Source organism: Lethenteron reissneri, chromosome 2, assembly GCF_015708825.2.
Source record: "Lethenteron reissneri isolate LAM-NWPU_2019-01 chromosome 2, ASM1570882v1, whole genome shotgun sequence".
NCBI classification, from domain to species: Eukaryota; Metazoa; Chordata; class Hyperoartia; order Petromyzontiformes; family Petromyzontidae; genus Lethenteron; species Lethenteron reissneri.
The window spans coordinates 4,534,951-4,548,573 of NC_083780.1; the positions used below are offsets into that span (position 1 = coordinate 4,534,951).

The 13,623-nt window shown below is 45.4% G+C and overlaps 1 protein-coding gene across 1 annotated transcript in view; it reads left to right on the forward strand.

Annotated features, from left to right (window-relative positions):
• The window catches only part of LOC133341581 (slit homolog 2 protein-like), a 120,186-nt gene that overhangs the window by 78,345 nt on the left and 28,218 nt on the right, over positions 1–13,623 (forward strand). The window contains exon 3 of the mRNA XM_061550220.1: positions 3,168–3,308. Coding sequence (XP_061406204.1) covers positions 3,168–3,308 — 141 coding nt within the window. The remainder of the gene's footprint in view (positions 1–3,167; positions 3,309–13,623) is intronic.

The following is a 13,623-nucleotide window of genomic DNA, read 5'->3' on the forward strand; positions in this document are numbered from 1 at the left end:
GAATTTGTAAAGTTGTTTACGGATATTCAGGCATGATTCAGCTCTGCGTATTTCATTTTGTCATTCCCTTAGTCTGTTGAGACTAAAATTAGATCATTAACGCACTCTTCATTGTTCAACATTGGTCAGAGACACCCATTTATCCCCGACCAGCGTGGTGAAATATGGTGAAATACACCCCATGACTGGAACGGCATGGGAAGGCCTTAATTCAGTAATGATTTTGAAAAAAGACTTTGAATAATTCATTTTATAATTGTTTGCGCAACGCCACTCCGCTCACATATTTGATGGATGAATACAATGTAGCCATTGGTCTTTGAAGTCGTATTTACAGTCACTCTGCTAGAGCCGTCGCACAACAGTAGAGAGCGAGTGTCTGAGATTCCTGTGCCGTAAGGAACTTGCGTCTCTCCCCGCTGGGGTATTTGATCACTTGGTGAATCTGCACCGCCTGTATCTGAATCAGAACCAGCTGAAAAGCATTCCCAGGGGCGCGTGTGACAAACGTAGCCAGCACTGCAAGCAACGGTCGCTGCGTTGTCGATGGACAAGAGGATATAGATGACGCTTGACACGAGTAGAGTTCAGTTTATAAACCTACATCCTTCGAGTGTCTACCAGTAAGCCTACCTTATAGCCTTCACCAGTAACCCTGGCTTAAAGCCTCTACCAGTAAGATTGCCTTATAGTTTCAACTAACAACCCTGGCCCATAGTTTATTTCAGTAAGTGTCTTACAATATATCTGTAAGCATTCTCTATTCTCTTTGAGTAATCCAAAACCTTATGAAGTCTCCAAACGCAATTCTAATCTAAAAGTAAGCCTGTCAACTGTGTATATGGCCTAGATAATCAGCCGTTGTCTTTCATTGTCATTCGCCAGTGTCTATTCACTGCTGGATGTAGATAATATAGCATATTTAAAGTGCCTCAAAGGTAAGTTCTCATCGTGGAACTGCTCCTGTACTGCTAATAAAGTTAGAATTAAATCCACGTTCGTCTTCTCTCTCCTGAGCTCTCTGCCCAAAACAATTCCCTGGCACAAGCTCTCCCCGCCGGGGTGTTTGACCACTTAGCGAATCTGCAGCATCTGTATCTGGGGGATAACCAGCTGTCGGCTTTACCCGTTGGGGTATTTGACAAACTGACCCAGCTCACTGATCTGGGTCTGAACGGCAATCAACTGAAGAGCGTCCCCAGGGGCTGACTCTGCTCCCGCACTCTAAGCAGATCATGGTCTTGAACATCAATGCTGATGTACCTGCACTACGCCGATGAAGTTACTGCACTCTGCACTTGTTTTAATTGCTTCAGCATATAGTTGTCTGACAATATGGAACCAACTCACACATTTGTCTTTCATATTGCACCGAAGATTGACTGCCATTGCAAAACATCTATTTACAAGATCTATTATCTTGTCTGGTAAACCCTAGGTGGTGAGAATAAACTACCCGTGCACACGGTCGAAAGCCTTTTTTGCCAAAATTATTTTAATGAAACAAACGATGCAAGTACACACAGAGGGCATGTATGGAATTGACAGCAGTATAGATACAATGCGAAGTACAATTATTGTTACCAACTTTTTATATTTTGAACCACCTGTCTATGCCATGTGTTTCATTAAACCCTACATCAATTTAACACGTAGGCTTTCGCGACCAATATTATTCATTATATAGGTTTTTGGGTCAGATCGCGTTATTTATAAATGTGTCGTAACCCTCCACCACCCGACGCGGCCAAACAGTAAAACATGTGTCACGTTTTTCAAAGGACAAAATAATTCACTTCTTTAGCCCACTGGTGTCTACTTCCGTAACTCGGATAACCCTCTAGGGCAGGGGTCGGCAACCAAAATAACAAGAAGAGCCATTTCTTTCCAATTCGGTACAAAATTCAGTATTTCAAGAGCCGCAATGCATCTGAGTACATACTGTACATACGTACATATCGTCAAGAAGCAGCCCGTAAAGAGCCGCATGCGGCTCCGGAGCCGTAGGTTGCCGACTCCTGCTGTAGGGTATTGACATGGGTGGAGGTGGGGCGGGAAATAAAATTGAGGGGGTGGGGGGAGCTCGAAAGCCCTTTAACAAACAGAAGTATTTAAACAATATTCGTGTTTCTCACGCAGTAACTTTTTATGGTTGGATAAAGTTAATCCATCTTCTCTGTCGCTTCATATTTCTTATCGATACCTCATGGCGAGCAGTATCCACGGATTGACACTTGTAATGGTGGGAGAAAAAATGGAGTCCTGAGAAAGAGTCCGAATATTTTTCAACGCACTCCAAATTGATCAACTTCACCTGTACATGTTACCAGCTGGATCTCGATCTGATCTCAATAATAGCCCAAAGTTGGATATTCTGCTGCGTTTTCAAGTTGCGTCCCTCCAACAATTATTTAATTTTGATCATCACACTTGTTGTACAGTACGTTGGTGTTTAGTTTACTAAATATGTACATATATGAAACTATAGTCTTGAATATGAATCATCTAACAACCGACAATGATGCGGTTTACAATGAAATTTTTGAGGCTATTCATTGTATAATATCATTTGTAACACGCTTTGTTTGCCAGATAGTTATTTCTGTTTTCGACGTTTTAGCAAGAGCAACAAGGAGACTAAGTAAAACGATCCGATGAGAGCAAGTTGCAGTGTTTTTGTAATGCTGAACGTCACAATGAAAATTAACATTCCAATGCGGCGATAGAAGAGAGTGTTTGACCAGGTAAACCACATCCATGTCAAGTGGATACGGCTTGCAGCGGATTGATCATGGATCTTGATGAGTATATATCTACGTATTGATGAATATACTTTTCATACGAAGTAGATAAGCGCCTTTTGTAATGTATATCTCTATTCCCAAGGGATAGCTGGTAAATACATTAATTAATGATCCAATAGATTTACAAATAATTTAACTAGAGACGCAAATTCAAACCAAATTTAAACACATATCCTAAACGATCGGTGGTAACAGGGTATATACAGTATGTTCAAATTATGCACTCTAAAAAGTATTTCGGTTAAACTTTTTGACGGATATATTCAGGAAGAGGCAACTCGTGTAAATGTTGGACCACACGCCACACCGCTCGCGTAGAAGGCGAGGCCGTTGTGAGCCGCCTCTAAACCGTCGCCCGTCCCTCGCAGTGTTCGTGCTCAGGGACAACTGTGCACTGCCATGAGAGAAGCCTCGCGTCTGTGCCTGCCGGAATCCCCACCAATGTGCAGATTCTGAGTTTCTTCAACAATCAGATCACCAAGCTCGAGCCCGGGGTGTTTGACAGTGTGAAAATACAGGTGGAGACGCGAGAACCTGAGGCTACTACTAAAGTCACTGTAATAGTGAATCATTACGTAGAATAGATATACAAGATGCAAAAACAATGTTTTCGCGGAATTCGTGTTACGAAATAGTTGTGGCTTTATAAAGTGAATTGTCAAAAGATGAACTGAAATCGCTTTAGCTTTCTTGTCTCTATCCTTGGGACTGGAGATCGATCCACTATATGAATTTCAAAGAATGTGAATCAAGGTCAATTCAACGCCTGAAGATTTATGTCAAATATGTCGATCGAAGTGAAATTAATTTGCTTTAGCAAACATACGTATGGAAGTGAACGCATGTTGCTATGATCGTGGATAGATATTGGTTCAACAGACATATCCCTACGACAGTGAATTGAGGTCGCTTCTTTAGGTGGCACCATTACCGGGCGAAGTTAACGTCGCGGCCAGGACGATCATCTGCGAGGCTCTTGCTTTTGTAACGACCACGCGCTGGTTGTGAAAGCGAATTCAACCCCCAGATGATCGCAGCGTGTTCGGCAAGGGTCTGCAGCTCGTTGTGAATTGAGATCACGGTCCGCCCATTGTTTGCTGATACCGCATTGGCAGTGGTGAAAAGGCACAATTAGCAAGAGAAGTCGACACACACGTAGATAATCCTTAAGAGATGAGGAGAAGTGAGGAGACATCGGGATAAGGATTGAGCTGATGGGCTCAGCACAGTCACCAATGAGTGCACACACAAACAACCCCGTAAATTTTAATTCAATCTAATCATGTTACACTTGAGATTCCACTTGATGTGGCTCCTTCTCGCTTGAATAACTGCATCTGTTCTTTGATTTGCACGCGAGTAACCCACTTGGCAGGGCTTGTGGGAATGTGCGCCACTGAGTGAGAATAAGAGGCTTAAAGATGTTAATTGACGTCCTTTCCAGGGCTATTCTCAAGCACAAGGTGGTGCACTGTTCATTGTACCAGTTTCAACGTAAATATTACCGGACAGTAACATGACATGAATATAGCTGAAGTACAATTGTTTAATGGGGATCGGGAGTGTAGCGGTTAGCGCACTGCACGACAAACACGGCTACCCGATATGGATTCCCACTCACAGCCAACACCAGCGACGATTATCTGAATAAATCCTGTACCTCCCCGAGGTCAACTAAACCCCCAAATGACTCACTTGGGTTTGGACTTAAACCAATTGAAGAGCATTGCAGGGAGATTATTTAGCTTTTTTCATTGTGTTTTATATAAATAGATGTGTGTATGCACCTAGCCTGGCACAAGCACTGCTTCGGTTGTAGCGGGTTTGACCGAATGGCTCTGCTGAAGTGGTGATGATCATTACTCGCTTCTGATGTTCGCCGTGGCTGACGATAAAATCCAGGTCACCGTGTTCAGAGCGCAGTACGCTAACCACTGGGCCCACTACTCATCGCCTTATCTCTCACTTTAGCAATTTAAAAAAATCACAACGTTCTACATATGTTTATAATGAAACGATTGTGTAGGCTACTTTATCATTCATCATCACGAGGAGGCTGAGAGAGGCGAGGAAGCTGATGGAGAGGCGACGAGGCTGAGCGCTCAGCGCAGGGCACAGTCCCAGGGGTTGTCGTGCAGCCAGATGTGAGTGAGGCTTTTGAGGTTGTCAAAGGCGCCCCTGGGAATGCTCTTCAGCTGACTAATGCGCGATTGCTTCGGACTGAATTCTGTTCACACCGCAATGCAAGTCACTTGTGCACAGCTTCACGTGAGATGGCATCTTCCATCACTCAGCAGAGCGTGGAATCAATCAGTTGAGCAGTAGACACAACGGACATCGGTGCGGCTTGCGATCGGTTGTATCAGTGATGGTTCATAACAGTAATGATTCAGCCAAGGAGGACTGTCACGGAATCCTTCTCGTTTAAAACACAATCCCTCTTTCTCTCAGGCACGCGTTGTATCTCCTGTGCTGATGCTTACTCACCGTGCCAGGTACTCACTTAAGGCTGAGTAAACAGAGGGGAGGCCCATGCCGGGTTCATTTATTCAAAACTGATGGTAGCCAGTCATGAATCGACATTAAATGTACTGGTTCCCGGCATAGGAGTGTGGAATTTCCATAAACCGCCTTGCAGACTACAGTGCCAAAATATTGCAATAACAGTAAAGATGAGGTTCCAACCTTGTCACCCAATATCAGTGTAACGATCACCACATTTGAAATCAGAGCAGCAGTGGGTAGACGAAGGGCTTTGAATTATTCATTTGATGTTTCGAACAACACCAATCCGCTCACAAGCTTGATCGGTGAGTAAAATGCAACCAACGCTGTTTGTAGTCGTATTTACATTCATTCTGCTCGAGTCTCCATGAAAGTGGACAGCGAGTGTTTGAGGTTTCTGCGCAATGAGGAACTCGCGTCTCTCCCCGCTGGGCTGTTTGACCGTCTGACTCAACTGACAAAACTGGAACTGCAAATCAACCAGCTGAAGAGCATTCCCACGGGCGCACTTTATCCTCATGGTGGTACACCGGGGTACCAAATAATACAAAATGGCCGAGGCAATTAAACATTTTATTTCCGGGACACTATTTTTGTCGGGGAGTGGAGGGTGGGGGAGTAGAGTGAATCGTTACACCCCTGAGGATAGCGATTTTGTTCGGGTGTACCGTGGGCTACCGTGTTGCAGGAGTGTCGCTAAATGTCCCTTTGAACGATGAGTGAGGCTCGCTGCCTGTTTTCCATAAACTGTGCGTGTGACACGGAAAAAAGGGATAGTTTCGTCTGTCCAATTTATTTCAAGGTCGTAGCGCCATATGATGAGACGAATAAGCCATTTTGAAGTCTCAAAGTAAAATTGTTTTTATTATTTTTTGCAGGATGTCTCACAAACTCGTGGTTCAACTCTGCCATGCACCCTGCGATGAGTGTTCTCATGAAAGTCAAATCGATGTTTAAGCTTTTAATTTTGACAAACTGAGCCGGCACTGCCAGGAACGGTCTCTGCTTCATCGCTGGCACCGGGATAGAGACGACGCTCGGCACGAGTAGCGTTCGGTTTATAAAGCTACCGCGTTATTGACATTCACAGTCATCGTCACTATCATGAGTCGTCACGGTGCCCTCTTGCGCAACGAGTTAGTATGCAGTGTCACTGAGCAGTGAGGTGAGCGTCTGTCTTCGTGCATTAGTGGACATTACATGGAGTGAATTGTGTGAATAATTAGAGGTGGTTTTGAGCGTTTATCGAAACTCACGCGTGCTGTGCGGGGTTCGTTAAGGCAGCAGCAACAAAATAACATTTAAAAAATCACCACAACATCCACACAACGCAACACAACAAAAACAACGACGTGACAAAACAAGCACACAACACCACAGCACATCAGAACAAGAGCAACCACACAAAACAACAACCACCCAAACAGGACCAACAACGCAAAACTTTACTCAAAAAGGACTTGGCTCCACATCCCATTGTAGTAGTATCCTACTGAAGACAGAATCTGGGGACTCCCAGTTGATCGCTGAGAACAAATCGCAGATCAGCAGCCTCCGCCTCTTGCTGTAGAGCAGCCTCTACAAGAGAGCGTCGCTCTTCACACGGCAGTGGAGTCCAACACGGGTCACTAGGTCGCGTAAGCGGCGTCGTGTTCACCTCACATCTCGGCACCTCGCTCCATGCCGAGCCCACTGTCTGTGCGGTGCAGTACAGCGACCCGCACGGTTAACTTTCGATTTAAAGCTTTCGTGACTGCAGGGATTCATCTTCTTGGTTCTTTCGGTAAAGTCACGTAGAAGGGAAATAATAAATTAATTAAAATAAAACAAAATAATTATCACGACGTTTCGTTATTATGTTTTATTATTATTTTATTAGTTCCCTTCTACGTGACTTTACCGAAAGAAACAAGAAGACGATTCCCTGCAGTCACGAAAGCTTTAAATCGAAATTTATAACAAGGTGTTATTTGCTTAAACATTGTTTCCGTAATCAAGGTTTTAGCATCTCCTGAAATGAGACTAAAACAATGCAAATAAAACAATACAAACGAGAGCAGGTTGGAGTGCCTTTGTAAATCTGAACTTCACAATGAAACGTAACATTCCAATGTGTCTACAACTAGACATGTTGATCCGTGTGAACCACCTCCAATAGCAGATGGTTCAGAAGCACATAAGAAGTGCGCACAGAAGCATTCCGAGTTACATGCTTGGAATGACATTGAGAGACAGAGAAACACTTGGATCAGAGAATATACACTTTAGCAAGTTACATCAAACAGATAAAAGTAAGCAGGCTTGGCCAGGCTCTGGAACGAGAAGGGATGATGGAATAATCCACTATGGCCAATGCACATTGACCATGGTCGATAACAATTGCTAGGTGGCAGGCAAGGGAGGAAACGCGCCCTAAAGAACGTCCACCACGGAGATGGAGTAATGACAGCGGCTCGTGTGCAGGTGCGAAGTGGATTAAAACATCGCATGGTCGTGACTACGGATTGCAGAGACCTTCATCCAGTAGTGAGATGATCATGGCGAGCATATTTTCAAGGGATACATAAATTAATAATTACACTTATGATCCAAACCAATTACATTAATTAAAATAAAGAAGCAAATAGATATAACAACACAACTCCGAAACAATACATTAAGACAAGTGATTTCTAAATGTACTAAGCACTATGAATGTTTTGTGAAGAAGGTTTTGCAGGGACATCTTCAGTAAGAGGCAACTCGTGTAAATGTTGGGGCACACGTGACGCCGCTCGCGTGCAAGGGGAGGCCGTTGTGAGCCGCCTCCAAACCGTCGCCCGTCCCTCGCAGTGTTCGTGCTCAGGGACAACTGTGGACTGCCAGAGCAGAAGCCTCGCGTCTGTGCCTGCGGGAATCCCCACCACCACGCAGATTCTGTATTTGTTCAGCAATCAGATCAAATAATTACAACAAAAAAGATCCCCCATATAGTCTCATCAACCTTTTGGGGCAAATGATGTGAGCGAGCACCTATGAAGACCAGCACGGTAGACGAGGGGGTGGTCAGATAGCAAAACAACAACTACCCAAACAGCACCAACAACTCAAACGTTTACTCAAACAGGACTTGGCCACACATCCCATTCTAGTAGCATCCGACTGAAGACAGAATCTGGAGACTCCCATGGACAGGCGAATGCCGGAATTAATTCTACTGATCGAAACACCCCAGCGGGGAGAGCTGTGAGTTGATCGCTGAGTACAAATCGCAGATCAGCAGCCTCCGCTTATTGCTGTAGAGCAGCCTCTACACGAGAGCGTCGCTCTTCACACGGCAGTGGAGTCCAACACGGGTCGCTAGGTCGCGTTAGCGGCGTCGTGTTCACCTCACATATCGGCACCTCGCTCCATGCCGAGCCCACTGTCTGTGCGGTGCTGTACAACGACCCGCACGGTTAAATTTCGATTTAAAGCTTTCGTGACTGCAGGGATTCATCTTTCCCTTCTACGTGACTTTACCGAAAGAAACAAGAAGACCCTCACGGTGTTCAGAGCTCGCCTCGCATTCCCTCTTGAACATTTTTACTCGATCAGTAGTGTCGCGGTTAGCGCGCTGCCCTACGAACCTGGCGAACCGGGTTCGATTCCCGATCACGGCCAACACCAGTGACGATTATCTGAACCGGTCCTGGGCCTCCCCTAGGCCAAATGAGTACCTGGTGCGATGTATAAACATCGTTACTAGGGAGACAAAGGCGGCCGAGCGTATTGTTGGCCACCCACCCCTCGTGTGCCGTGCCGGCCTTCATAGGTACTAGCTAACAGCACTTACCCCAACATTCTGTTAAGGCTATACGGGGATCTTTGTCTTTGTTGTTGTGTGGTTGTTATTCTTGCGTTTGTTACTTAACAGAAACCCGCACAGCACATGCAAGTTTCTGTAAACGATCAACATCAGCTCTCATTGTTCACACGATTCACTCCTTTAATCTTCACTAATGTTCGGTTACACTGCAGACTAACCTGACGACGATGACTGTGGATTTCAATAACGCAGTAGATTTATAAACTGAACGCTGCTCGTGCCAAGCATCATCTCCATCCCTACAGTGCTGTCTCAGTGTTGTTGCCAGAAAAAAGGGGAAAAACCCTAATAGTATATTTTGGTACTGGCATAGGAGATCCCATGATGTAGCTGCTCACCCCGAGCCCTCATTACTCTGGTATTGCGTTGTCTTTGAACTGTGCGCCTTTTGGCGTCATCTGGTCGAACACCATATGAGACTAGGCTCCAAAGAAAGCTGTCTCTGGTGTGGACCAATCAGTTTCAAAGACAATGCATACATTATCAGAGTATTGTTTTTTGTTTGCATTTGTCTGCAGGTATTGTGGTTAATGTAAGCATGATTCCTTGCAAAAGGTATCAGTTTTGTTGCCAAAAAAAGGGGAAAAACCCTATTAGTATATTTTGGTAGTGGCATAGGAGATCCCATGATGAAGTGCTGTCTCAGTTTATGAAACGCGCCCCTGGGAACGCCCTTCAGCTGGTTATTTCCCAGAGACAGATAAGTGAGCTGGGTCAGTTTGTCAAACACCCCAGTGGGAAGAAACGCGAGTTCCTCACTGGGCAGCAACCTCAGACAAGCTCACTGCTGTTTCGGAAAGAATTTTGCAGAAGGAATGTAAATACAACTCCAAAGAACATTGGTTACATTTTTTTCACAGCATCAAGCTTGTGAGCGAATTGGTGTTGTTCAAAAAAATATCAAATGAATAATTCAAAGTCCTTTGTCTAGCCACTGCTTGATATGGCTGCTAGTTTGGTCGAACATGTATATTGTTTATTGTTAAATTTGAATCTCAGTTCCTATGATTACTGTTGTTACATGTTTTTAATAGCTTTATTTTGGTGATTCGAAAACATATGGTTAAGCCATGTTTCTTGCGGAAGTGCGGAGTTGGCCTGATAACTTTAATCTAAATTGTCTTATGGTTGTTATTGTTTGACTTGCATCATACTGGGATTTTTTGCACACAGCGTTGTAATACGGTGTTTTTTACAGGTAGGAACAATGTTCCACACTGCCCACCAGGGATTTTTTGTCTGTCTGACTGTCTGTCGTGCATAAATATATATAATATAAACAGCTCTTTGATTGGTGGATACCTACTGCCGGGTACTGAGAGGGGAGGTGCCTAAGGCAGGAGGGTCAGGGGAGGGGTCTAGGGAAGGGGGGGTCAGGGGAGGAGCCTAAGGGAAGGGGGGTTAGAGGAGGGGCCTAAGGATATGGGGGGGTGGTCAGGGGAAGGGCCTAAGGGAGGGGGGGGGGTCAGGGGAGGAGCCTAAGGGAAGGAGGGTCAGCGGAGGGGCCTGAGGGAGTGGGGGTCAGGGGAGGGGCCTAAGGGAGGGGGGTAAGGGGAGGGGCCTAAAGAAAGGGGAGGGGCCGATAGTTAAGGAAGCTGGCTACCTGGCTGGCTGCCTGGCTACCTCAAGTCAAGTTGTCTTTTATACAGGTAGGAACAACAGGTTCCACACTGCCCACCAGGGATTATTTGTCTGTCTGTCGTGCATATTTGTCTGTCGTGCACGAATGCGCTGTCCAACCAAGTTCCTACCTGCCCACTCCGAAGGAACGTGTTAAGGGCACAACCCTCCCCCACCCAGCCCCTCCCCACCCTCCCCACTCAGTCCCTCCCCACCCTCCCCTCCCCACCAAACCCCACCCTCCCCACCCAGCTCCTCCCTGCACGACGGACAGACAAAATAATTCCCTGTGGGCTGGTGTATTCAGGAGGTTACTACCAGTAAAAGCTTTCTAAATCATCATCAGTGTCATCATTCATCATCAGCACGAGCATTTAGATCGTCAGCAGCAGCTGATTCCATGCTCAACAGTCATGCTTTGTGTCAGAGACGCTCTTCAGCTGGTTTCCGTGCAGAGCCAACAGCTTCAGCTTGGTGAGTTTGTCAATGCCAGTGGGCAGCTGTGTGAATTTGTTGCAGCACAAATCCAGAACATCTATATTCATGAGGCGGTTAAACAGTCCCTCGGGTAGAACCGTCAGTTGGTTGCTGTAGAGCTTAAGTTCCTTCAGATTCGTCAGTTTGTCGAACATTTCGGCGGGTATGGACGACAGTCGGTTCCGATACAAATACAGCTGTTGCAGATTGACCAGTCGGTCAAACACCCCCTCGGGGAGAGCTGTCAGCTGGTTGTTATAAAGGCCGAGATAAGTCAGTTGCGTTAAACTGTCAAACACCCCAGCGGGGAGAGCTATGAGTTCATCACTGAGCAAAAATTTCACATCCGCAGCCTCTGACTCTAGCTGTAGAGCAGCCTCTACAAGGAAGCGTCGCTCTTCACACGGCAGTGGAGTTCAACACGGGTCGCTAGGTCGCGTTAGCGGCGTCGTGTTCACCTCACATCTCGACAGTTCGCTCCATGCTGTGCCCATTGTCTGTGCGGTGCAGTACAGCGACCCGCACGGTGTTCAGCGCTCGCCTCACATTCCCTCTGGAACATTTTTACTCGATCAGTGGAATTAATTCCGTCATTCGCCTGTCCATGGGAGGCCTCATCGAGTCCCGAGACTCAGGAGGATGCTGCTACAGCAGAAAGTGTGGCAAATTCCTGTGTGAGGAGGGTGTCATGTTGTTGGTGCTGTTTGTACAATAGTTTCGTGTGGTTGTTGTTGTTGTTGTACTGTGGTGTTGTTGTGTAGATTTGTTTCGTCATTGTATTTTTTTGTATTGCGTTGATCTGTGGTGCTTGTTGTTGTGTGGTTATTATTATTTTGTTTTTTGCAGCACTTACCCCAACATTATGTTAAGGCTATACGGGGATCTTTGTCTTTGTTGTTGTGTGGTTGTTATTCTTACGTTTGTTACTAAACAAAAACCCGCACAGCACATGCAAGTTTCTGTAAACGATCAACATCAGCTCTCATTGTTCACACGATTCACTCCTTTAATCTTCACTAATGTTCGGTTACACTGCAGACTAACCTGACGACGATGACTGTGGATTTCAATAACGCAGTAGATTTATAAACTGAACGCTGCTCGTGCCAAGCATCATCTCCATCCCTACAGTGCTGTCTCAGTTTTGTTGCCAGAAAAAAGGGGAAAACCCCTAGTAGTATATTTTGGTACTGGCAAAGGAGATCCCATGATGTAGCTGCTCACCCCGAGCTCTCATTACTCTGGTATTGCGTTGTCTTTGAACTGTGCGCCTTTTGGCGTCATCTGGTCGAACACCATATGAGACTAGGCTCCAAAGAAAGCTGTCTCTGGTGTGGACCAATCAGTTTCAAAGACAATGCATAAATTATCAGAGTATTGTTTTTTGTTTGCATTTGACTTCAGGTATTGTGGTTGATGTAAGCATGATTCCTTGCAAAAGGTATCAGTTTTGTTGCCAAAAAAAGGGGAAAAACCCTATTTGTATATTTTGGTACTGGCATAGGAGATCCCAAGATGAAGTGCTGTCTCAGTTTATGAAACGCGCCCCTGGGAACGCCCTTCAGCTGGTTATTTCCCAGAGACAGATAAGTGAGCTGGGTCAGTTTGTCAAACACCCCAGTGGAAAGAATCGCGAGTTCCTCACTGGGCAGCAACCTCAGACAAGCTCACTGCTGTTTCGGAAAGAATTTTGCAGAAGGAATGTAAATACAACTCCAAAGAACATTGGTTACATTTTTTTCACAGCATCAAGCTTGTGAGCGAATTGGTGTTGTTCAAAAAAATATCAAATGAATAATTCAAAGTCCTTTGTCTAGCCACTGCTCGATATGGCTGCTAGTTTGGTCGAACATGTATATTGTTTTTTGTTAAATTTGAATCTCAGTTCCTATGATTACTGTTGTTACATGTTTTTTAACAGCTTTATTTTGGTGATTCGAAAACATATGGTTAAGCCATGTTTCTTGCGGAAGTGCGGAGTTGGCCTGATAACTTTAATCTAAATTGTCTTATGGTTGTTATTGTTTGACTTGCATCATACTGGGATTTTTTGCACACAGCGTTGTAATACGGTGTTTTTTACAGGTAGGAACAATGTTCCACACTGCCCACCAGGGATTTTTTGTCTGTCTGACTGTCTGTCGTGCATAAATATATATAATATAAACAGCTCTTTGATTGGTGGATACCTACTGCCGGGTACTGAGAGGGGAGGTGCCTAAGGCAGGAGGGTCAGGGGAGGGGTCTAGGGAAGGGGGGGTCAGGGGAGGAGCCTAAGGGAAGGGGGGTTAGAGGAGGGGCCTAAGGATATGGGGGGGTGGTCAGGGGAAGGGCCTAAGGGAGGGGGGGGGGTCAGGGGAGGAGCCTAAG